The sequence below is a fragment of the Amphiprion ocellaris genome, chromosome 18 (genome assembly GCF_022539595.1).
Source record: "Amphiprion ocellaris isolate individual 3 ecotype Okinawa chromosome 18, ASM2253959v1, whole genome shotgun sequence".
NCBI classification, from domain to species: domain Eukaryota; kingdom Metazoa; phylum Chordata; class Actinopteri; family Pomacentridae; genus Amphiprion; species Amphiprion ocellaris.
This window is the reverse complement of record NC_072783.1, coordinates 33,490,326-33,515,031: the sequence shown is the minus strand read 5'-3', so window position 1 is coordinate 33,515,031 and position 24,706 is coordinate 33,490,326. Positions and strand designations below refer to the sequence as shown.

General features: G+C 42.0%; 3 protein-coding genes across 14 annotated transcripts in view; 2 read left to right on the top strand and 1 right to left on the bottom strand.

The window, feature by feature from the left end:
* The window catches only part of rnf157 (ring finger protein 157), a 30,914-nt gene extending 17,821 nt beyond the window's left edge, over window positions 1–13,093 (bottom strand). For 7 of the 8 annotated variants that reach the window (XM_023292241.3, XM_023292244.3, XM_055004849.1 and 4 more), the window contains exons 1-2: window positions 12,151–13,093; window positions 9,249–9,367 (exon numbers count right to left, since the gene is read on the bottom strand). In XM_023292241.3, coding sequence (XP_023148009.1) covers window positions 9,249–9,367; window positions 12,151–12,238 — 207 coding nt within the window. In that variant the 5' untranslated portion in view covers window positions 12,239–13,093. The remainder of the gene's footprint in view (window positions 1–9,248; window positions 9,368–12,150) is intronic. The other variant, XM_023292242.3, reaches the window with a different exon arrangement.
* A 146-nt stretch (window positions 13,094–13,239) lies between these two features.
* On the top strand, window positions 13,240–16,600 carry srsf2a (serine and arginine rich splicing factor 2a). Of its 4 annotated transcripts, XR_002747404.3 has the most exons (4): window positions 13,243–13,769; window positions 14,256–14,586; window positions 15,519–15,611; window positions 16,128–16,600. XR_002747404.3 is itself a non-coding variant. In XM_023292249.3 (3 exons), the coding sequence occupies exons 1-2, from the start codon at window positions 13,414–13,416 to the stop codon at window positions 14,560–14,562; spliced, it is 642 nt and encodes a 213-aa protein (XP_023148017.1). In that variant the 5' UTR covers window positions 13,240–13,413; the 3' UTR covers window positions 14,563–14,586; window positions 15,519–16,600. The 4 variants fall into 4 exon arrangements, 3 of the variants coding, with proteins under 3 accessions (XP_023148017.1, XP_054860825.1, XP_023148015.1); XM_023292249.3 differs by having other exon boundaries at window positions 13,240–13,748; window positions 15,519–16,600; XM_055004850.1 differs by having other exon boundaries at window positions 13,241–13,769; window positions 14,963–16,600.
* Window positions 16,601–20,582: 3,982 nt separating this feature from the next.
* LOC111583268 (matrix-remodeling-associated protein 7-like) lies at window positions 20,583–24,524 on the top strand. 2 transcript variants are annotated; one of them, XM_023292266.3, is made up of 4 exons: window positions 20,583–21,018; window positions 21,384–21,630; window positions 21,740–21,848; window positions 24,125–24,524. In XM_023292266.3, exons 1-4 carry the CDS (start codon window positions 20,740–20,742, stop codon window positions 24,237–24,239), a joined length of 750 nt encoding a protein of 249 aa, XP_023148034.2. In that variant the 5' UTR covers window positions 20,583–20,739; the 3' UTR covers window positions 24,240–24,524. The 2 variants fall into 2 exon arrangements, with proteins under 2 accessions (XP_023148034.2, XP_023148035.2); XM_023292267.3 differs by having other exon boundaries at window positions 20,589–21,018; window positions 21,597–21,630; window positions 24,125–24,522.
* Window positions 24,525–24,706: the final 182 nt, after the last annotated feature.

Here is a 24,706-nt window from a genome sequence, read left to right as displayed (position 1 = left end):
TTGCAATTTAGTGCCAAACACAAGCTGCGCCCTAAAGTTCTACTAATTGTTCTACATACTAACTGTCATACTAAACTGTTCTAGCAGCTACTATACAAAAATTAAAATGCATTTACTTGCATTATACCAAAAGGGACATGTTGCATCCATTGAATTGAAACTGCCAGTTATACTTCAAAACATGAAGTAAAATGTGTTTTAAAGATTTAAAACTTGCTTTTTTGTTTGTTTTCCTGACTGAATAATTAGGCTCCTCATTAAACGTCCACCTGGCGAACAAGAGTTGAAAATTAACAATAGCCAAGTTCAGCTGCACCACCCCTACCTCGACTGTCTGGTGGAGGTTTTCTTCATTCAAAGAAAAGGAGAGGCTGTGCCAACAAAGTACTACTGACACTGTTGTTGTGAAGTCAGAAGCAAATTGGACATATTCAAATTTTGACCTGATAATGGTACTAGATGAAAATTTGGCAATCGCTAAAAGCTACTGCAGGTATTCTTCTGAGGAACATGAACATCTGTATGTCTATATAGGGTTAACCCTAACCCACCCTTGTGGTGGTGCAGTTTGAGAAAAGTCAGAAAGATCACCATAAATCACTAGATTCATCCTCCGGCAACCATGAAAGCCTCTGCAGAATTTCACGGCAATCCATTGAATAATTCAGGAGGATTTCAGTCCGAATCAAAATGGCGGACTCAGCAGTGCTGCTCCCCGTCTTCCGACTTGACATCCATTCTGTATTTGTGTGTGCGCTTCAGGCCGGACTTTCTGAAAAATCCCAAAGTATAGCCGCGTCCATTATCATATTTGTCGAGCGGCGCAGGAGACCAAGAGCACAACAACTAAGGTTGGGTTTATGATTCCACAGCACCATCTGCTTAGAAACCACCAAACATTATATAATGCTGGTAAAGCTTCAGACACACAGACAAGAACAAAAAAAAAAAAAAAACACACCATCACCAGCTGAATTCTATGCCCACAGGAGGATTATAAACACCCACATAATCGGTAAAAAAATACTCCTCCTTGTGCACTATTTCTAGACACAAACAGCAGTGCGACCGAGATTAGTACTCAGTGAGATGGAGCCCAGTCTCTCCATATCAGCTTCACTTAAGCAAACACTTTGACTCCTTCCAAGCCTTTCGATCTGTGTCAAATTCTGTCTTCCCTCTGTGGGCTCGAGCTCTTTGTGATCTGCAGCTCTCATTAGTTTGACCTTCAGGTTCATGATTAAGTTTGAACGAACCCTCCAGAGGGACCGCCGCTTATCAGGCTCCCTGTAGAGGGAATCGGCACCGTTTGACAGGATGAGACGTGGAAATAAATTTCAATTAGTGACAGTCTGACAGCGTGTTAATTGCCACTGCAGGAGCCACAGCTGCTGAAATGTATCCGTGAGAAGATGACAGCCGCGCCGTTCAACGCTGAAATGTCTGCCAACACATTTGTTGATCGACCAAAGGCTGAAAAAAATGTTGTTTTTGCTACTCAAATGTGAAGATGTCAAAACTGTGACAGACATTTTTCACTGTTTTATAGACTACATATTTCAAAAAAATTCACAACTCACAATTAACTGCAAGCTCCAAAGCAAAACCTGTCTTAAATTTACCGCTTGACTTCCGGGTTGACTAATGGCGGAGTAGGCGGCAGCCGGGAGAGCTCTGTTGAAATCTCACTTTAAACTGCACCATACATGTTCAGTTATTTACTTTTTTTACTGCATAAACTTTAAACACAACCAGCAATATGGGGAAACCTACCAGAAAACAAAATCAACACCCAGAGGAGCAGCATAACGAAGAGGAACAACGGGAGACCACGCCAGCCAGCCAAAATACTAAAGCCGCAGCTAACAATGCGCCACTAACGCTAGCAGACATGGAAAAACTTCTTAGGTCAATGGAGGACCGCATAATTGAAAAGCTTTCAGCTCAACTCTTCGCAGACCGAGCCATCATTGAACGACACGATCAAACAATTCAACACATGGAAGTATCACTTAACGATATGGAGACCAGACTGACCGCTTTAGAATCCACCTGTTTAGCGCTGGCCAAAGAGAACGATATTCTCAAACAGAAAACAGAAGACCTTGAGAACAGATCACGGCGCAACAACATTCGTATAATTGGCTTACCTGAAAAAGCTGAGGGTCAGCAGCCCAGCTCCTTCACGGAAACACTCCTAAAAGAACTGTTTAGTGCTGAAGCATTTCATACACCACTAACAGTGGATCGAGCCCACAGAATTACCACTTCGAGGAAGAAACAAGATGAGACTCCGCGTCCATTCATCGTTCGGATACATCACCACCAGACCAAGGAGCGCATCATGAAGCTGGCAAGAGAGGCCGGATCCCTGTTCTTCCGCGGCTCCAAAATACACATTTTCCACGATTACAGCTCCGAAGTCTCCAGGAGAAGAGCCGCATACTTCACGGTGAAATCGCAGCTACGGAACGTGGGGTTCCAATACAGGATGCTTTTCCCGGCGACGCTTCAAATCTTCGACAAGCAAGGAGATAAACGGTCTTTCTCTTCACCCGAAGAAGCTTCCTCCTTTCTTCGGGACCGGCTAACGGCTTCACCAATAAGACCCGCTTCTTCAGTTTCTGTCGGTATGAAAACCACTGGGATCGCAGTGAGTAAGCTCGTAAATGAACTAAACTGAATTTCCATGAGAATCTGCTCACTCTAGATTTATTCAAGTAACCCTTAAAACTTCTATAGACTTATTCAGCTATAAGGTAACTTGCAGGATATCTGTACATTGTATTGAACGGTGGACACTTGCTCTGCATGGACTCTAAAATAAGTTATTTGTAATCTGTGTGACGGTTCAACTTACTCGGCGACAAAACGAGGCTCCATCATACAGGTGGATGCAGGTGTGTGTACATAATCACTGTCTACATAGCGATGACAGTTCAGCCTGTCTTATTCAAATTGCTACTGTTCTTTTTTTTTTTTTTTTCTCTCAATAATGGAAATATTTTTGTTTGTTTTGTTTGTTTGGCAGTTTCCGATAGGTGAACTGTGTTAATAAACATGTGGTTGTATAGTTTTACACTGAACATAATATGGTTTCATTTATCCTTGTTAAAACAGAGTTTAAGAGTAAATTAGGGGCTATCTGTGATGACAGATAGAAGAGTAGTGTTCAGGGCCCTCATCTTCACCCAAACACACCTGTGTGGGGTTTTTTTTTTTTTTTTTTTTTTTGCTTATTTGTTTATTGTTGTTTTTTTTTCTATTTATTCAATTTGTTTTTTTTTTCCTTCTCTCTCCCTCCCCACTTTCATGTTTCCATCTTGCCTATGCTCCAGTATCACCCAACCTATAAGACATGACAAGAACAAATAACCCCAATTCAAGTCGACCTGTCCATTTTGTCTCTCTAAATGTCAAAGGGATGAATAGCAGGGTGAAAAGGCAGAAAATCATGTCCTATCTACAGCACCTGCACACAGATGTAGCTTTTCTGCAGGAAACACACCTGAAAAATAATCATGTTAACTATCTAAGGAGTGGCTGGGTAGGTCAGGTGTACCACTCACAATTTAATACCACTGCTAGAGGTACTGCAATCCTAATACATAAGGATATTCCCTTCCAGGCAAAGGAGGTGATAACTGATTTAAATGGAAGATTTGCAATAGTCTCGGGTGTGTTGTTTTCTAGCCTTATTACGTTGGTCAATGTGTATGCCCCAAACTTTGATGACTACTCCTTTTTCAACAAACTATTTTCCACTATACCTAGTGATAATAACTACAGCCTGATAATAGGGGGAGATTTAAATTGTGTGCTTAATAGCACATTAGATAGATCATCAAATAAAGCTTACTCCCTTACAAGATCTGCCAAAGTCGTGAACAATTTTATCACCCGGAATGGTGTCTCAGATATTTGGAGATTTAAATTTGACAACAAGAAAGCATTCTCTTTTTTCTCTAATGTTCACCACACATACACTCGTATTGATTACTTCCTTCTGGACAACAGACTACTTGGTAATGTTAACGCCTGCTCATACCAAAGTATTACAATATCAGACCATGGTGCTGTTTCATTTCATTTAGATTTACCTATATGCATTAGGCCATCTCGTAACTGGAGGCTGAACCCTCTTCTCCTAGTTGACGAACAATTTGTATCTCATGTTTCCACTCAAATCCGGTTTTTTCTTGACACCAACACCTCTACAGAAATTTCTCACTCCACCCTATGGGAGACGTTTAAAGCCTATATTCCGGGGCAAATAATTGAATACTCCTCTAGAGCAAAAAAATTAAGAGACTCCAAACTTAATGATATCTCTGAACTTATTGCTAATATCGATAACCAATACTCAATCTCACCCTCCCCAACGCTATTTAAAGAGAGATTACGTTTGCAGACAGAATATGACTTATTAACAACAGATCGGGCCATACATTTACTCTCAAAAGCTCAGTTTAATGTTTATGATTCAGGCGACAAGGCCGGCAAGCTATTAGCCCAACAATCCCGTCAAGCCCAGTCCTCTCGCCTCATTCCTAAAATATTTAATCAAACAGGGGAAACACTCACAGATCACAGAGAAATAAACAATGCTTTTAAGCAGTATTATAGCAAATTATACACCTCCGAATGTGACAACGATTCATCACAGCTTAGACTCTTTCTGGAAAAACTTAACCTCCCATCAGTTCCAGTGGAACATAACTCTATGCTAGGAGGTGAAATCTCCAAGGTAGAGATTTTGGAAGCCATTAAATCCTTGAAGCACGGCAAAACTCCAGGACCAGATGGCTATACCTCTGAATTTTACAAAAAATTTGCTCACCAGTTATGCCCTCTGCTTCAAGCCATGTACAATGAGTCATTATCAGTGGGAAGTCTCCCCCCCACTCTTCGGAAAGCAGTTATAACATTTCTACCAAAAAGTGGTAAAGATCTGCTTCACTGCTCTTCCTTTCGGCCTATCTCTTTGCTAAATGTCGACTACAAAATTCTATCAAAGGTGTTAGCAATGAGACTGGAAAAGGTCGTCCCACAGATAATTTCACCAGACCAAACGGGTTTCATTTCAAAAAGATATCCATGTTCAAACCTCCGACGCCTTTTTAATATTATTTATTCTCCTCCATCTGACTCTCCTGAAATGGTGATATCACTTGACGCTGAAAAAGCATTTGATCGAGTCGAGTGGCAACATTTATTTTCTTCACTTAGAAAATTCAAATTTGAGGAATCCTTTATCTCTTGGGTAAAACTGCTGTATTCTCAACCCCTGGCTGCAATAATAACAAATGGACAACAATCTGATTTTTTCCCTCTTGGTAGAGGTACTCGCCAGGGCTGTAGCCTTTCTCCCCTCCTTTTTGCGATCACGATTGAACCTCTGGCTGCCGCCCTTAGACAAGCCAAGGAATTTGTCGGTATTGAGCGTGGGGGCCTTGTTCATAAAATATCCTTATATGCGGATGACATCCTTTTATACGTGGCAAAGCCTTTGTTATCTATACCTGTCATACTTACTACCTTAAACCAATTTGGGAAAATCTCAGGTTATAAGATCAACGTTGACAAAAGCGAAATGTTTCCTATAAATCAGGCAGCCACTCAAATATTACCATCACATTTTCCATTTAGAATCGTCAGCAAGGGCTTTAAATATCTTGGAGTTGAGGTCACATCTGCATTTTCATCACTTTTTGCTAAGAACTTTGGTATTTTATTTGAGAAATGTAAAAAAGACATGGAAAGATGGAGAAATCTTTCGCTGTCCATAATTGGATGAATTAACCTGATCAAAATGATTTTGCTGCCAGAATTTCTCTATCTGTTCCAAAACCTCCCAATTTTGATTCAAAAATCCTTTTTTAAATCACTTGACAAAAGCATACTGTCTTTTATCTGGAACGGAAAGCCACATAGAATCAAAAAGAGTGCCCTTCAAAGACCTAAAAATCTCGCTGGCCTGGCTTTACCCAATTTCATGCACTATTACTGGTCATGCAATATAAAATCTATGTTGAATTGGACCGATGAAAACCTAACCAATAATCCTGAGGTCTGGGTCCAAATGGAGTATGCCTGCAGCCCAGTTGACTTAAAGTCTGTTCTATGTGCACCAACAACTCCTCCTCTCAACCAGTTTCTCCTTAACCCAGTGGTTTATCACTCAGTTAGGATCTGGTCCCAGTTTAGAAGACATTTCAACTTCCAGACTACCTCAATATTTTCTCCTATTAGAAATAATTATAATTTCCCACCCTCGCTTACAGACGGTACCTTTAAGATATGGTACTTAAAAGGTATTAAATCTATATCAAACTTATACATTAATGGCAAATTTGGATCGTTTACCCAGCTCTCACAGTTATTTAATTTGCCTAATGCTCACTTTTTCAGGTACTTGCAAATTAGACATTTTGTCCAGAAGAGTAATACATCTTTCCCTAATCTCCCGACAAAAAACACAATTGACCATATTTTATCATTATCTCCACATAGCAAACATCTAATCTCTATCCTATACAGTAGTATAGATAAATGTGTTCCTCACTCACTTCAGGATATCAAGAGACTTTGGGAACGTGACCTTGGCAAAGAAATGACAAGTAATGAGTGGGAGGTAGTGCTGAAACTAATAAATACCTCCTCCCCCTGTGCTAGGCACCGTCTTATACAGCTTAAGGTTGTGTTGAGGGCGCACTTGACCAGGGCAAGGCTGGTAAATATGTTCCCCAATACAAACCCTTCATGCCCTTGTCAAGGCCAACCTGCAGATCATATACATATGTTTTGGTCTTGCCCAAGACTTAATACATTTTGGTCTAACATTTTTGGGGCATATACGAACATGTTTCGAATAGACATTACTCCCAATCCTATGTGTGCCCTATTTGGTTATAGTCAGGAGATTTCTTTATTGAAAGAAAATGCTCAGGTAATAATAGCATTCACCTCCTTAATAGCCAGGCGTCTCATACTTCTTTCCTGGAAAGAGCAGGCACCTCCCAGCTTCACTAGATGGATCAAAGACAGCATGCACTATTTAAAACTTGGAAAAATAGAATACACCCTGAAAGGCTCTTTGCACAGTTTCAGGAAGACTTGGACCCCCTTCTTAGAATACTACGATAGCTTACAAATCCCACTTAATAGAGATGATGAATAAACAATAGAAAAGTAGAAGAAGGATGGATGACACTCCCCTCCCCTACTTTTTAAATAATTCTTTTTTTTGTACCCTCCCCCCTTCCCCTTTTTTCTTTTTTTTTCTCTCTTTTTTAATTAATTTATTTATTTTTCTAATCGTTGTTTACTCCTTTTTTTGTATATATATATATATTCTCTTATTATTATTTTTATTTATTTTTATTTTTGTTTATTTGATTGCCTGTCGGTGCTTTGGTTTCCTTCCCCTTGCCTTGTATTAATCACATTTTTAACAGGGAAGGAAAGGAAATGACTGTTTCTTCACGATGTGTATATGCCTGGCACCTTTGCAGTCTTGAATATTTAATGCATTCATAGGTGTGGGATCTGAACCTTGGGGCTAAAGGGAGGGTTGGGATGGGGTGGGGCAGGGTAAGGGGAGGGGATGGGGTGGGTGGAGTGGGAGAAGAGGGATAACTTCAAATATTGTAATTGAAATGCTGCGGCAAAAATTCTGTGTTCTATATTCTGTTACCTGCAATGTACGCCGCAAACAAAATGCATTACAATGAAGTTAATGTAAAATTCAATAAAAACTATTAAATGTGAGAACTGAAAACCCAAAAAAAAAAAAAAAAAAAAATTTACCGCTTAAAGTTTTTTCTTAACCATGGAAACAATACATGTACTCCTAAAAATGAAAAACTGAGCATCTATAATTCCTTGACTACTGGGTAAATTCCATCTGCCAAAGAACATCATGTACAATGACTGAGAGCTCCAGGGAGAAGCTTCGCAAGGACATTTTAGACGTTGGTCTGTTAGGGGTTAGGCCAGCCAAAAAATTTGCTCTTGGCAAATTTGTTTGGTGTGGACCTAAGACAGAATTATTCAAAGCCTAAAAATTTTGCTGCATTTCAATACCCAGGCTAACTCTAAATTAGGAGCTGCTTCCATGGTAACGCAAACTGACAAAAAGGGACAAACACGGATGATAATTTGTTGTTTGCAACAGATAAAGGGGAGTTCATCTAGAATGCAGAAACAATTTGGAAACTAAGCTTTTCAAATCAGTGTTTTCTGTTATGGTTACATTCTTGTCTGAAGTTTAAAATATCTTTGTAAGAGTTCATTCTTCAAGGACACATATACCTGTAAAAATTTTAGGTTTCTGGCAGACAGATGGGAATAGCTTTTGGCAATGTTGCTGTGTTGCGTTTGCAGGAAGGTCACATTTTTAAATGCAAATCACATTTGTGGCGGTGGACTTTTGGCTGACTTTGTGGAAAACTTTATCCATTAGCATTTTATTTTTCAGAGGGTCAGCTGGGGGCTGAACTTTGTTCCAGGTGAGAAATTTTGTTCCAGGTGAGACGGGGTTAGAGGTGGGTCACGGCCTGGACAGGTCAGCAGTTCACTGCAGGATCAACACATTCATGCTGACATTCACACCTGTGGTAAACTTGGAATCACCACCATTTGGCCTATGAATGTCTGCAAGGTAAACCCACGCCTGCACAGAGAGAACAAACTCACAACCAGGAAAATCAACCTTGCTGCTATAAAAACAACACAAAACACACAACACAAAACTTATCTAAAAGTCCACATTAAGTTTGGCATATATCTAATTTGCGTATGAGAATGAGCACGATCTTGTTGCAAATTTGCACCAACACCGCCAAAGGTTCCCCACAGCTATTGTCAGAAATGCTATGCTGAAATCAGTAGTGGCAGAATTCTTATTATTGCCAGAATGTTGCTGGAGGTTTGCTACTAGTGGCCGACATTGGCCAAACACACCTACAAGTTTACTGCAAAAACACTTTGCTTTTGTCATTCCAGCAGCTTCCATCATTCTGCTGGACTGACTGAGGCTGAGCAGTTTCATACAGTTGCTTCACCACGTTTTTTAGCTCAAAGAAAGTCTTAACTGACGTAGAATTCATAGTGAACAAGTTTATGCAAGAGAAAAATCCAGCTAAAGTCTGAATCTGTCAAATCTAAGACACAGCCAAAATCTCTCTGTGTGAAATCTGCCTCAGAAACTGTTTGACTTTTTAAAGTAGCTGTTAGAGAATACTTACCGCTACTGGTCTGGTCCCCAGGAAGTTCAGGTCTGTGTTTTCCCCAAACAGGTAACCCTCTGGATGGGTGGAGTCAAACTTCTCTCCCCCCATGATGAAATGGCTGGCAAAGTAACTCCCTACAAACAGAGAAAAATCACTTTAAAAGGAACTGTAAATAATCTCAGATCATACAAACATATGAGCGAGGAGCTAACGGTAACGCTGAGCCAAGTAGCTACAACCAACTCATTTTCCATGTATATAGTTGTTATTTTTATGTACCGTCTTCAAATCTTATTTGTCTTTCGACTGACTCAATACGTTATACTGGAACAAAATTATTCTGACAAAGTATATCGTTTTAAAATAAATTTCAAAACTGATAAACAATTAGCTTTTGAGCCGCCTAGGTGTTGTGCTTTTTAACGTAACTGTAAAATTTTAATAAAATGATTGGCACATAAATTTTTGCCTTCATATGCTATTCCAACACTACAGCAAAGTCTAGATTTTTATGAGAAATAAACGTTACGCTCTTTGACTCATTATAAGAAAGTAAAATTTAAAAACCCAACTTAAAACGAGTGGTTACAGACTAAGATTCTTTGCAGTCATTCTTTTGCCAATAGCCAAACCTTCCCATCTGGCACTTCACTGGCATAAAACATTAACACTTCCTTTAAATATCTGAACCGTTTAGCTGGCACCGCCATCCACAGATACCTGCAGCCACTGCCAAGTAATATCAAAGTGCAAGGCGATGACATTTGCATTTAAATTTATCCTAGATAAGACTAGAAAGACTAAGACTAGAAATAGGAAGAAAAGGGAGGATAGTTTATCTCCTCTTATCTTCATACAACGTAACCGACTGTTTGCTTGTCGACCTGTTTACGGGGACTCAAAGTTGATGACAACAAGACTAAAAAAGGCGTTGTGCTTTTTTAATCACAGGGGAGGCTAATATCATAAGACTGTAATGGTGGTTTACAGTCTTTAAATATATGCTCTGCAGCAAAGTCATGTTTCTTCTGGGAGGACATCTAGTCTGGAATCGCAGGTCTGAATCAGGACGGAGAGGACGAAGGGTTGAGATGTAGATGTTCTGACCTTAAAGCCATTAATGCTGCCATTAACACAGTAGAGAGAAAAAAAGCTCCAATGACGAAGCTGTCTGCCTCTCACCTCATCACCTTCTTATTATTTACAGCAGCAGGTGGGAGAGGCGACCTGGGCTCAGGCTTTGTCACCAGATCCCACAGACAGGAACTGGGGCTGACAGATCGGTTTCACTGGTGGCGATGGCTGCCAGTGAAACTCCACCAGCACCGTTAAATCACAAATTCACACAACCAGAGACTAATTCCGCTACTGTGGTGAGAGTGGAAGCCACAAGTCAGCAATTCCACCCTGTTTTTAGTGCATAATGTCACAATAAATCTGAATAAAGTCTGAGCAGGAATAAAGTCTGAGCATGCGATTTGGTTTCAGATGTCATTTTTAGGGAGATTTTTGTTTTCTTTTATGTCTCAGATTTATGTCTCAGATTTGAAAAGCAATAATGTTCCAAGACAATTCCATTTTGGATGTTCAAATGGGATTACCGCTAAACCTGCAAAGGGAGCTAAACACGGTGGTGCAATCACAAAAACGTCACACAGAGGAACAATAACGTGACAGACTGAAGACACAGAGGCCAGGCTGAGGTCCAGAGGACAGTTTGGGAGTCAGGTGGACGGCCGGCAAGAGAGCAGTGCTGGCTAATCTAAACAAAATAAAGAAAAAGGCTTATCGCCAATGTGTCCCAGGCCAACAGCGTTGTAGCACTTCCACACCAGCTCTACCTCCCTATCTCCCTCCCTACAAGTGATCAAAGAAATGGTAACCAAGACTGAAAAGTACTCCACAGTAGATGGTTTTCAGTTAAAGCCGAAACAGTTGTTCAAATAATCAACTTGTAGGTCGACAGAAAGCTAAGCGTTTTGATCAGAATTACCAGAAAATCACCAGTTCTAGCATCCATTTTGATTCCAAATGGTAATTTTTACTCTGTGACATAACCTTCCATGATAATAAACTCTATATTTGAATGTTTCATTTTTCTTCTGTAATTTATTCCCTAACAATCAACCAAGAGAATAACTTCAAGGAAAATTGATATTATTGAGGCTTGTATTACATCTTAATATTACTAAAAAATTATGAATCTTTCAGTTGATTCATAGAAAGTTAAGATCTAGGGGAAAAAACATTTGGAATGCAAAACATTCTTGAATTTCAGCCACAAAAATGAGTAGATTTTGGGAAACTGTGTGACTGGCATTTTTTACTTTTGTGAATAATCACGCACACATTAAATGAAGATAATTATCCTTTAAAGATTTTTTTTTTCCATTTTAATGAAGCAAACCCGAAGAGATGCCAGTCATTGGGATGAAACTTATCTACTGATGGCTGTGAGGCTGGTCTTTTTATTTTCATCCTCTGGGAATCGGTCATGACTTATTCATTTCCACAGGCTGATTTAGTCATGGTGCCAAAAAAACAAGTCTATCTACACAGATGAACCGAGAGAAAAGCCAAAGGAGCTCAGCAAGAAATAAAAGATTATGTTGTACAAACACACGCACGGGGAGGAAGCATGAGGAATAGGAGGATAGTGTGTGTTGCATGGATATTATAGCAATTAGAAATAACAATAAACGATCATAAATATGTGGAATAAAGTAGAAGGGTGGTTTATATGAAGCACGGGTCTCCACAGGTTGCAGCTACCTGGAGCAGGCTGGAATGCCCTGCTGCAGGGCCTGTCAGCAAACCAGGTATGATGATTTCCCCCTTCATGCCCAGAATAAATCATCTGCAGAGCCGTGGAGCACCGCTTCCCACCCCGCTGTGGCCTGTTGGCCGGTGCACTTACCAGATTTCGGTGGGTACCGATACACCGAATTGGACGGGATGTCCACTTCTTCCACGCCTATGTTCTGTCTGCTCGTCAAAGCTCCCATTTCCAGCCAAATAAAGATCACACAGGTTAACGGGCTTTGTGCGCTGCGCCTCTTTATTCCCTACCATTTAATCCAGTTCGTGCTGCCCTGTCCATTTCTGTCGGGTCCAAGCGCCGCCGCCGTGAATGTGACCGTCCCGGGGATTAGTCCTCTGGCTGCTTATCCCCGTCGCTGCTCGGCTCGTTTTGAGGCAGAAAACAGCCGTGGAAGTCGCTTTAACAGCGGGGAAGCGCTCTCATGGTGCGCCGCAGTCGCACAATCTCCGCGGCTTGTTTTTTTTCTTCTTCTTTGTTTTACTTTACCGGCCACACGTTAAAAGAAAACTATGTCCGTCGACTCGTTCTCGCCCCCGGCCCCGCTGAATGCTGGTCCCCGGTACTAGTCGTCGCTGTATGGGTTCGTTAGACCGGGTTCAGAGGATAGACTCCACAGTCTCTGGTTCAGAGTGGTCGGTGGCTCCCCATGACGTCAGCACCGGGGTTTTTGCGCAGTCCCCGGTTCAGCTGCCGCTAGTGACGAGCCGCTTTATAACGTGACCTTCCTCCGCCAACCGTGAGAGCAGGGCTAACTGCAGTGCCGAGAGGACGGCGGCTCCACGGGACCCACGCCGAGCCCACGGCAATGTCCACACAAGCGTGGAAACAAACCCGTTAAATCTCGTCAATTTAAGCTTTTTCACGCAACAAGTACAAGCACAACTACAGACAAGCTAGCGGCTGGAGTGGCGCAACGACCACGAAAAAATGGCGCAGCAACCGTCACAATTAATTAAATAACATTAAACAAGCGTCAACTACACTTTAACAGCTAACTAGGTGATTTAAACCGAACAAAGGCAGAAATAGCGGTCCGCCGCGGCCGTGATGACAGCCTCCCGGTCGACAGGGGGCGGTGTAAGGGCTACCGGGCCCCGTGGTGGCCTCCTCTGATTGGCCCAGCAGCCAATCAGAGGACGCCACCACGGGTCGGGGAGAAAGCGGAACGGAAGCTCTGTTGCCGCCATTTCAGGTGAAGAAACGCGAGAAGCACCGAGACCCCAACGGTTCGGAAAAAAAGCCACTATCTAAAGTAAAACTTACATTTGGTGGTTTAAACGCGGTGGGTCTTAAGTCAGATCACGAGTAGCCGTTTTGTTGCACAGTAGGCTTAACGGTTCCCGTCCAAACTGAGAGAAGATGAGCTACGGAAGGCCGCCGCCGGACGTGGAGGGGATGACCTCCCTGAAAGTGGACAACCTCACCTACCGAACCTCACCGGAGACTCTGCGCAGAGTCTTCGAGAAGTACGGTCGGGTGGGAGACGTTTACATCCCCCGGGACAGGTACACCAAGGAGAGCCGCGGCTTCGCCTTCGTGCGGTTCCTCGACAAGCGCGACGCCGAGGACGCGATGGACGCCATGGACGGCGCGCTGCTGGACGGGCGGGAGCTGCGGGTTCAGATGGCCCGCTACGGAAGACCACCGGACTCCATGTACAGCCGGAGAGGGGCTCCGCCACGCAGATACGGAGGGTACGGACGCAGAAGCAGGAGGTAATCCTGTCTAGGTTCAGTCCAGGGAGTCAGGGTTAGGGTTAAAGGGGCACAGACGAGCACATGGCGCCCAACGGAAAGGAGTAGGACAACATTTCCTGCTCCTTTCACCAGAAATCATGATGTAAAGTTAGGATGTTTCACTCTTGGGATTTTATTTTACACATTATTCCAGTCTGCCACATTCTTTCTTTGTCTTAGTATGTTGATCTGATTTGATTAAGAGCACTGTGCTGCAGTTAATGAGTTTTAATCAGATGCACTGACTTTATGGCTTGTGAAACAGTTGTGCCTTGGAAATAAAACTGTAGTTTGAGTTCGAGGTTCACTTTGCATGTCCTTAACAATAGCTCTAATTTAACAGCTGATAATTTTTTTAACCAATCAGCTTCTTATTTCAGCTCTGCCTAACTAACCCTGCCTGACTCCTTGTTATCTTACTCTTCTCTTGCTGTATTATTAAATTGCTCCTTTCTGTATTTACAGCCGTTCGGCCAGTCCCCGCCGTCGCAGGCGAAGCCGCAGCCGCTCCAGGAGCAGAAGCCGATCCCGATCCAGGAGCCGCCACCACTACAGCCGCTCCAGGTCCCGCTCCTACTCCAGGTCGAGGTCTAGGTCCAAGTCCAGAACCCCGCGACGAAGCAAGTCAAAGTCTCCTTCCAGGTCTCGATCCCGGTCCAGGTCCAAGTCGAGGAGTCGAACCCCGCCTTCCAACAGAGGGTCAAAATCCAGGTCCAGGTCCAAATCCAAGAGTAGACCTAAATCCCCAGAGGACAACGGAGCCGAGTCTTAACCCAAACGTGGACACAACATGACGGTATTCAGGGGAAAAGGGTTTATTATGTCAATGTTAAGTTTGAGATGGCTATTGGTCATCAGTTGTGTATTCTGCAGGCTTAATGCTGCATTGCAGTCATTTACAGACGAGCAACTAAGTCTGCAGAATTCTTAATGTGTTTAGAAATTGAAGTAAGTTTGGGACTCATGTAAAGTCCTTGTTCTGAGTGTGCTTTACTTTGCTTGTATGTCCAGCCAAGCTAAAGCACACACAGACAAAAGTAGATTTGGATTGGCACTGTCATATCAAAATGGGCTAGTAATCACAGTTGTGTGCTGAGGGGGGAGTGGGTGGTTGGGACGTGGGAGTGCTTCACTCAAAACGTTCACCTAAATGTGGAATTCTTTCCTCCAAGCTGCGGAGTCCTGTTTGCAAAGGGAGAAGGAGGAGATGGGGGTGTGGCAGTGTGAGAGCAGTTAGTGTGTGACCCGCCCATGTGACCTGCCTGTTGCTGAGAGCGATGGCAGTTGCTAAGGAGCAGGTCACCAAGGCAACGGTGGTTGCTATGGAGCAGGTCGTCATGGCGGTGGTTCGGGCTGTCAGTTGGTGTATGAGGTGGTGTGGTGAGGTACGTTCACGGGGATCACAGGCAGATGCACTGTGGTTTCCTCCGCCTCTCACAAAGGAAACGGACCCCGAGGTTTGTTTTTCAAATATGCCCGAGTGTAAAAAATCTTGTAAGAGCTAGTTTTTGGGAGTGTGGGGCCAAGGACAGGTGTGTAAACAAATGTGAAACTTAATGTTAGGTTTACGTAAAGAAGATGGATGACCACCACAAAGTCAGATTGATAAATGTTAGCGTCAGGGTACAGATCAGACCAGTACTGCATTTAAATGTCCAGGTCAGCTGCAGGAGTGAATGTAACCTCCTAGTTTTTCTCTTGCTAACTCCATTTTGTTTTTCCTTCCAGATCTCAGATGGTTGAGCCTTTGCCGAGGACATCAGGATCAGTCTCACATTGAGCGAGTGGACTCCACTATTACCACTGAATGCAGACTGAAAGGTTATTGGAGCTTGGTCTAAAATGTTTTAAAATGTTTAATTTGACCTAATCTGCCTAAATAAATTCTGTATCTTTGACATGATCGTTTGTAAAGCTGAGCATATTGAAAGGGATTTGTAAGGTATTTTGTCCCCATTTAATTTTTTTTAAATTTTGCCATTTCGATTGAATTTGTACTTGTTAATGAATTCTTCTGAATTAAAGTAGATTCCATTCAGTGAAGGCCCTCATTTAGCACTCTTTCCAGTTGGACATGAAAGAGTTTTATTTTCACAGTCGATGTAGAAAAGGTTGTCACGTTTTGATGTCCAGAGCATTTCCAGTTATGTTATACCACTCTTACAGAGGACGATGGCTCACTGTACAGTGTCATGAAAGCCACTTAATTTGTAACTTGCTAATCCAGCAGTGTAGTATTTTTTTCTTTTTCTGTCAAGTCTGTTTTTTTCCTCTGTCTGGTTAAAGTTGCTTTCCTATGACTCTAACCCTCTTTCTTGTGTATCTTTTGTGCACTAGGCGCAGTTGTGTAGCAGTTGAGTAATGCTGGTTAGCTGTTAAGATGCGGTGCAGTGCGGTGGTGACATGGTGTGGCGTGTTGCGGTGCTGAGTGCCCGGCGCTGTTCCGGGGCTCGACCCTCCGCTGCCGTTTGCCGGTTTGTAAGCTCACAGGTGTGGCAGATCATCCATCCTCTCCTGTCTCGTGACCTCTCCTTCCCTCCATGTGCTGTACAGATTCTCTCCTTCTTCCTTTTCTCTTTATCCCCCCCACCCACCCAACCACCCACCCAACCCTACTGTGGTTTATCCACTGTTGATAACTGGTCTTGCTCGCTTTGAAACTGGGTCCAGTGCGACCCCGAGTGAAGGGTTTGACGGGCAGTTCTGGCTGCTTAATGAATATTTTTTGTGTATTGCATTCCTCTGTGAACCTCTCAGATGTCTTGTAATTGCTTCAGGTGAATGCTAATAAACATCTTTGTTGTAAATAAGTTGCTGATGTGCATTTTGTCGTGTTTTCACTCCTGAGATGCATCAGAATATATTTGCTACATAAAAACACACAACTAATCTTCAACTCATTTCAATGGAAATAGAATTGTCTTCGGTCAAAACTCTGCAATTTATCTAATTCATTAATTCAGCTTTTGGTACCCCTGTGGGTCTGTTCATTGATTTTATGAATGATTTCGCCAGTCTGATTTAAACTATATTCATGCAAACAGTGACTCATTACTCACAGGTTGACATACTTAATATGGTACTGATTTGTACTGTATGTAGCCTGACACCTTTTGATTGTTTTGTTTTTTCTGCTTTATGTCTGAGAAGAATTTGCTGAAATCAACCATCAGTCACCTGAAAGCATCATTCTGTTCTTTTAATTAGGGTCAGTGCATTAATTTTTGTTTATTGCCCTCTTTTGACATTCACAATCGAAGGCATACATGCATACTCTACCATTCTAAAGTTTGGGGTCATCCAGACAATTCCATGAAAACTCCCACTTTTATCCATGTGCTAACATAACTGCACACAAGGGTTTTCTAATCATCAATGAGCCTTTCAGCACCATCAGCTAACACGATGTAGCAACACCACTGGACAACACAATGATGGCTATAGGGTTAGGGTTACTAACCCTGTACCCCTATGGAGATAGAGGTATTGTAGCCGTTTCAAGCTACAATAGTCATTTACCACATTAACAATGTCTACACTGGATTTATCACTCATTTGATCTTCATTTAAAAAAAAAAAAAAAACTGCTTTTCTGTCAAAAATAAGCGCATTTCTAAGAGACCCCAAACTGTTGAAAGATACTCATACAAATACAAAAACTTGCAACTTGTTTCCAAAAAAGTTCATTCCAGTTTTCTGCCAACTTTGTAGAGAATTACCAAATACCCAAAGGCTTGAAGCTGTAATTTCTTAGGCTTGCTTGGAGTTTCTTTTGTCTTCACAGTATAGTTATTGCCAGCAGTACTGACTCACCAATGACTGGAGCTTCCAGATGCCGATGTCTTTATAGTACAATCACTTGAGAGATTTTCAGATGATCTTCATTTAGGGGCGAATACTTGTGCAATCACTGATTTTATATTTTTAATGAATTTATATTCGTAAAAATCAGTTTTCACTTTGAAAGTTTGTCACAAGTTCTTGTCAAAAAAAATACAAATTGAGACAAATTCAGTGCACTTGGATGATCTCCTTTTCACCACCCATGCAAGGGTTTATACTTACACTTGCATTAAAAATAATTGACATTACTTTGTAGAAATCAGTTTTCATTTTGATGTGAGAGTCTTTATTTTTGTAAGCTGTCAAAAAAGACAAGCTAAATTGAGACATTCATTGCACTTAGACGATCTCCATTTCACTAACTGTGTGGTCACTGAATACTTATGCAATCACCTATTTTATATTTTTAAAGAATTGACATTTGTAGAAACCTTTTTAACCTTGATATGAAAGAGTCTTTATTATGAATTCTTGTCAGAAAAAGACAAATTGAGACACATTCCCTGCTCTCAGATGAGCTCCATTTCACCATGTAGAGAGGAATACCCGTGCACTTATTACTCCGCCAAGGAATGCAGCAGAGTTATGTGATGATCGCTGTAGGTCTGTCCGTCTGTCCGACAGCAACATTCCTCAAAACAGACCAACAGATTTGGATGAAATTTTCAGGGAAGGTCAGAGATGACACAAGGACCAAGTGATTAAATTTGGCCAGTGATGCGGCTTATAGTCTGGATCCATGGATTGATTAAAGATTTCTATATCATTGCCAGATAGCGGCATGGCGTCACTGTAACCATGACAACAAGTGAACGCTAAGTGTGTTTTTCACCAAGCCAATCAGCGAAGATCACTACATTACAGCGCACTACATCGTGGCATCTGACCAATCAGCAGAGGCCTGGAACGCATCAAAAAAAAAAGTCTGTAGCTCAGTCCTCTTCCATATTTGTGGTTGAAACATCAAAACTAACCATGATTAGATGATGAAAGTCACGCATTTTACTGTTGAGTAGTTGTGCTAAGTGATGATATATACATTTCTTGGCATGTTTTTTTTTTTTTTTTTTTACCACTAAGGGACAAGGAACCACATATGGTAACTTCACTGACCTTGAATTTCTTCATGAAAATTAAAAATTTTGAAAATATGCCACAAAAGCAGTGCTTTAAGTGGGCCGGTACGGGCCGTTACTCAGTTCCGGGACTTCTAAAAATATCCTTCGGGCGTCCTGGCACTTCTCCAAGTGTCAAGAACGTACTTTCAGCGTACCGGTACGCTGATCATCGCATTTTAATCCACCAGAAGCTCGACCGCTACTTCATTTTACTAAAACTTCATTTCCCATAGACCACTGCGCTCTACGAGAGAGGCGCGCATGCGTATTCCTCCTTTGCTTTAAAGTAGCGCGAGATCAGAGCGCGGTAAACAAACATGACATGCTAGCCCGCGCTCCGCCTAACATCGTGTGTTTAACCGCAGCTCCAAAGTTGACAAAATGCAGTAAAACACGCTACCATGCTGTCTTGGCTCAAAGGTTCAAAAAGAACACGGTCAGAATCAGAGGCGGACTCGCAAACCGACACGATACCAAGCCAGTCTAATCTTGCAGGAGCAGGACAGAGTCAGACGCGACTATAAACCACTGACCATAGTATTTTTGAAAAGATAGTGAAATGAAAAGCACCTTTTTCAGTAAAGGAAAAGAACCTTAAATTTGTATTTATTTTCAGTGTTATTTTTCAGAAGTGAATGTTCTTTGTTCCAAACAAAAAAATTTGAATGTAAGTTAAACTATTGGTGCATTTTATTTGTTGTCTTATTTTGTTCCTTTTGCACATTTGTTTGTGTTATATTTGTATTTATTTGATGGATATGTTCAGCACTTTGTTTTTTTTTAATTTCAAGAGCAGAAAAAATGCAGTTTTATTGACAGTTTGAAATTTTTTCACTTGCTGTTAACTTACAGTTTGTTAATAAAAAAGTGAAGGAAATTTAATTGTGTTTAAATGTATATTTAATATCTTTGTTGGTTTACAAGTTCAACAAACATTGTTGTAACAGTAAAATAAGTTGTCACAACTTATTTGGCCACAATCGATTAGGTACAAGTATAGCGCAAGCTTTAGTACCAATTTTGTTTTTGTTTTTTTGTTTTGTTTTTTTAATGGTTGATATAGGAAAATAGAGTACCTGCACTTTTTTGGCCCCACTTAAAGCACTGCACAAAAGTAAGAAGGTCTTATGTCCTTCAATAACACTCGGGGGAAAATTTCAAAGTTTTCCAATGAGTGTCCTTTAAAGGGTTAATGAATCGGCTTTACTTTGCAGACATTTGTTAGAAAGAGTCTCTTCTTTTTGTAAATTCTTGTCAAAAACAGACAAATAAAATTGAGATTAATTCACTGCATTTAGATAATCTCCCATTCATAACTGTGTGAGCGCTCATCCAATCAATTATTTAGTATTTTTAAAGAATTGAGATTTTGTAGAAATCTGTTTTCACTTTGAAAGAGCCTTTATTGTAAATTCTTGTCACAAAAGCCGACACTGACCGAAATTCATTGCAATAAAAAGGAAACAATAAAGTTCCAAGCAAGGTGAATAGTTTATACAAGTGTTGATGTCTGATAATGGATTTCTTGCACTTTGCTCCTGCTTGTTTACCTTCCACACTAAATCTCTGGTGCAGACTGATTGGAAGACGTGTCCTCAGGTGAGAACACATTTAACTGCCGGTAAACCCCAGCTTGACTTTATACCTCCAGTACACGGGATCCTGTCACAAACTATTTCGATCTCCCAGTTTGTCGCCGCTGATGGGATTACCGGGAAGAGGCAGCGAGCACGTTGCAGCGCGCCGTGCCAGCCCCACCTGATCTCCCGCGGCACCGTGGAGGTGAAGACCGGCCGCAGGAGAGGTGGAGGGAGGGAGGGACGGAGGAGGTGGGAGGAACCGGAGGATGTGACGTCCTGAGCAATATCCCGTAAACGCTTTGCTCGGTAAAGTTGATGTTTGGCGAGGATTATTGCGCGCAAGGCTGAGATGCGGGCGGCTCGGGTGGACTCAAAGCGGCAGTAGGAGTCCCAAGAAGCGGCCAAAACATGGATGTAACTTTCGTACTGTCCGCCATCATCTTCACGCTGCTCGCCATTGTGGTCGCGACGTCGCTACTGAACGGATCCTCGCCTGCAACCGACTTCGCGAAAGCCCGGAGTTACTTCGGACATCACGGAGACGCCGGAGGATTAGCGCAGAACGGACACGTACCGGACAAGAAGAAGAAGCAGCAGCAGCAGCAGCAGCAGCAAGGGGCGGACGACTGGAGCGACATCAGCGGGAGCTCACACGACCACTGGGATGTAGTGAAGTCTGTGCTGTCAGTAAGTCGCCTGTAATCTGTCTTTCACGCTGCTGGGAGAGGTTTGTTTGTGGTGTCCGAGCGTTTGCAATGCGTAATTCTCCTTTAATCTGCTGAGCGCACGATGCCTCCCACTCAGGGGCATTCCCAGAGGTGGAAGAAGCACGAAAATACTTGCATTTAAATGTGGATTTTCTGCAGTGAAATGCTTGAAAGAAGCAAAGAACACAGGGTGATGATGGATTACTTGGTTTTAAGTGGAAATTTTAGCATAAAATACTCCAATTTGGACCTAAAGTTTCTCCAAAAAAGTTGGTTTTCACTGGAGGAGGCCTGCAAACGTGCATCATAAGATATCACACAGGTAAACAATGAATCCCCTGACAGGATGAAGCACAACCCCACTTCCACACTGAAGGGCTGGCACCACCAGCTGAGGTGTCCTCCTCCAGGTCCAGCCTGTCCGTCCCCGGTCCTCGATCTAGACACATGAGCTTCGAGGTGGACTCGTCCTCGGAGGCCTCCTCGTGTCGAGGTCCCAGGTCCTTCATCGGGCTCTCTGACTCAGAGCTCCTAAAGTGTGCTTTCTCTTACCCCCAGACCGAAGGAGCCACAGAGAGCCCGGGCATCAACGGTGAGCACTTTAACCCACTTTTAAAGGCTTAGGAGTGAAATGTTTTCTCTTTTCTGTGCAGAATACTCCTTTAATCGATCACTAATGGGTGTCTATTGTGTTTAAACAGACGTGGTGGATTCAAATGACAGTAATTCCTTGAAGTACGTCCCTGGGAAGGCGAGATCCCACCATTTGGAAACGATGATGTCCAAAGATGAGCTGGAGGAGGAGCAGAGGTCAGTGAAAACTACAAACATGGTCGCCAATTTCATTCCAAGCTGTAAATTGTGGCTGTAGTCATTTATAGACCAGTTAGTCATGAATAAGAACAACTTTTATCCATCTATCTGAATGGACAAATCAGGACTTCTGGACATCTTTTGGTGTATTTTTATCATTTTACTGACATTCTCTCTCCTTTACTGCTGTAATGCCGCAAATATCCCCACTGTGGGATTAATAAAGGCTCATTTTATCTTACTTTTGGGTTGCCAGGTTGTGGAAAACTCTCCATAATGATACTTTGTCCTAATGGAGCCTGGCAACCCAACGACTTGGCTTCATCAGTTCATCAGTCTGATCTGTAAAGCATCAGTAGGTGGTTATAAACCTTTATAAAGTGTAAATGATCAAAATAAACACCTTATTGTGCCACAGGAGATAAAATCACAGAACTGGCTGCTGGATTTTATCATCTTCAGGATTCTCGACTACAGTTTTCTTTCCTCGTGTGTGTTTTGTGTTCTGTCCAGCGTCCTCCTCCTTCCCTTCGCTGCTTCATGTGTGTCTTGTGCATCGTCGGCGTTTCTGTCCCACGTTTAGCTGCTGTATCAGCGCTCAGGCTTTAGGCTATACTGAGTAAGGCGAGATTGAGCCTCTGCCAGGTATTAGCTGATGGATGAATCACCCGAGACTTAAGTGTTTTCTCGCTGCTGGAGGGGGAAAAATGATTGTTTCTATCATTACAGGATACACTCCGTCACAGACTTTAACTGTCTGTGAGCCTGAAAAAGGAGGAAATCTGTGGTAAAGTATGAGTTATTCTCTCCTGTTTGTCCCAGAAGAGTCACTTTCTGGTCATTTTAATTAAACCGGAGCCAATTTGCACTCGCAGTCCTTTGACCTCATCACCTTTTGTTCCTCAAGTGGCCACGAAGCGACTGATATTCGGTGTTGCTCACCTGCTTCCTCCTCCTGCTGCCCCATTGTTCCACATTAGACGTGTGATCCTGGGGTGTCACAGCAGGTGTTGATTGTGTCTCCGAGTGTTAGTTAAGCTTCTGATCCGCCACAAGGAGGAGTCGGTGCAGTGCAACGCCGTGCCGACGAGACTGTCAAAGCCGGTTAAAGGGAAAGGTGACGGGGAAGTTAACGCTTCGATAAGAGAAATACACCTCGTGATTTGTGATAACTGATGGTAGGAGGATAGTCATGTTCACGTCATCTGATTTTAAACCGGTTGCACTAATATGTGACCTTTTCTTCATTTTTTTGGGCACTCAGTGGATTAAAAGTCATAAGTTAGGTGTTAGATACTGGACAGAAGGAACTGAGCTTGTTTTTATTAGCTTTTTTTGCTCACTATTACTGTCTCGTCTGTCTTGTCATCCCCTCCTGTGTCTCCCTTTAAGTAGCATTAGTGGGACAATGGCAACAAAAATCATTTGTTTTCAGTTTGTAACAGTTAGTACAAATTACCTGTAAGTCAGAACAAAAACCTGGAGTCGCTTTGTTCATAACTTTTCAATCATCAGAATTGTGCAGCTCTTCCATCCTCGTTTAACCCCTTAACGCCTGTTGTTGGGAATTCAACATCAACCCACGTCCATCCAGACTGCAGATAGCGTATCTATTCCCCCAATGCCGGTCTGTTCAGATTCAATACGTACCTGGAACCTTTTAAAGCACTGGTTTCTGATAGGACCGGTCAGAGTGGGACCTAATTATTATATATCTGCTATTATATTTCTGTGTATCTATGTTCTATTGTGTAATAGATAAATTAACAATCTCTTTTTAGCATCAGCTGGAAAGCAAAAACACACAAAAAGTATTTTTTTTATACAACTGTAAATAAATTCAGGCATCAAGGGGTTAAAGGAGTAGTTCAACATTTTGAGAAATCAGGGAAAGGGAACATGTCCAGCATTAAAATGTTAAAAATTAATTGTTCAACCTAGTTTTGCTAGTTCGGGGTACTTTATTCAAGTAAATTAGATGTTTTTGTTTGTCAAATGGTCAGAAATAACTTTATAACCCAGAGTTATATGAACCACTCTCAAATTTGTCTTTTAAGATTAAATTAACAAAACGACTGGAAAATAGGGAAAAAAACTGACAGAAAGTGACAGTTTATTGTTTTGTGGGGTTTAATGGCTGCGACCAGTAACATCCTGGAATTGGAAGTATTGGAGTCAAGACCCTTTAGTGTTAATTATGACAGGAATCTGCCTGAAGGTGATCATCAGCTTCTTCTACCTCTCAGTCTTTCTTCCATAATTTATCTTCTCAGGGTGCAACATGAGCAGCTGGCCGCCATCTTCCAGCTGCTGAAAGACAACAAGGAGACGTTTGGGGATGTTTCCGAGGGAGACATGGAGGAGCAGCTCCGACTTTACTCCATCTGAGCCTCTTCTCGGGCTCCAGACTGTGATCCAAAACTGTACTGATGGCTCTTTTTTTTGTTTTTTTTTTACCCATGAGCTCCGCTGAAGGACTTCTCAGTACACCGAATACTTCAAAATAAACTTGTTTGCAGTATTCACCACAGCTGTACCGTCATGACAACCGCTCATTGTTTGTTTCATTGTGCTGTTTCTCGATAAAGGCCTAAAAAAAGGATAAATGAGTGCTGTTTCTATTAGTTAATTTATGATCAAACATTTTTTCTAACCTTAATTGAATATATATATATATATATATATATATATATATATATATATATATAAGAGGTATAAATCCTGCAAAGTTGCTTCTGTATAACCTCCTCTTTGTTGTGTAATAAACCAGATTATTGTGAACCTGAGTGCGCATGTTTGTAAATGATTCATTTCTGCTTTACTGTTCATCCCATAACAGTAGCCCTGCCCCATTT

Coding starts and splice junctions, on each gene's coding strand:
- srsf2a (XM_055004850.1), top strand. CDS start 13,414: ATGAGCTACGGAAGGCCGCCGCCGGACGTGGAGGGGATGACCTCCCTG. Junction 13,770..14,255: donor TACGGACGCAGAAGCAGGAG/GTAATCCTGTCT, acceptor CTGTATTTACAG/CCGTTCGGCCAGTCCCCGCC.
- LOC111583268 (XM_023292266.3), top strand. CDS start 20,740: ATGGATGTAACTTTCGTACTGTCCGCCATCATCTTCACGCTGCTCGCC. Junction 21,631..21,739: donor AGAGAGCCCGGGCATCAACG/GTGAGCACTTTA, acceptor GTGTTTAAACAG/ACGTGGTGGATTCAAATGAC. Junction 21,849..24,124: donor GAGCTGGAGGAGGAGCAGAG/GTCAGTGAAAAC, acceptor TTATCTTCTCAG/GGTGCAACATGAGCAGCTGG.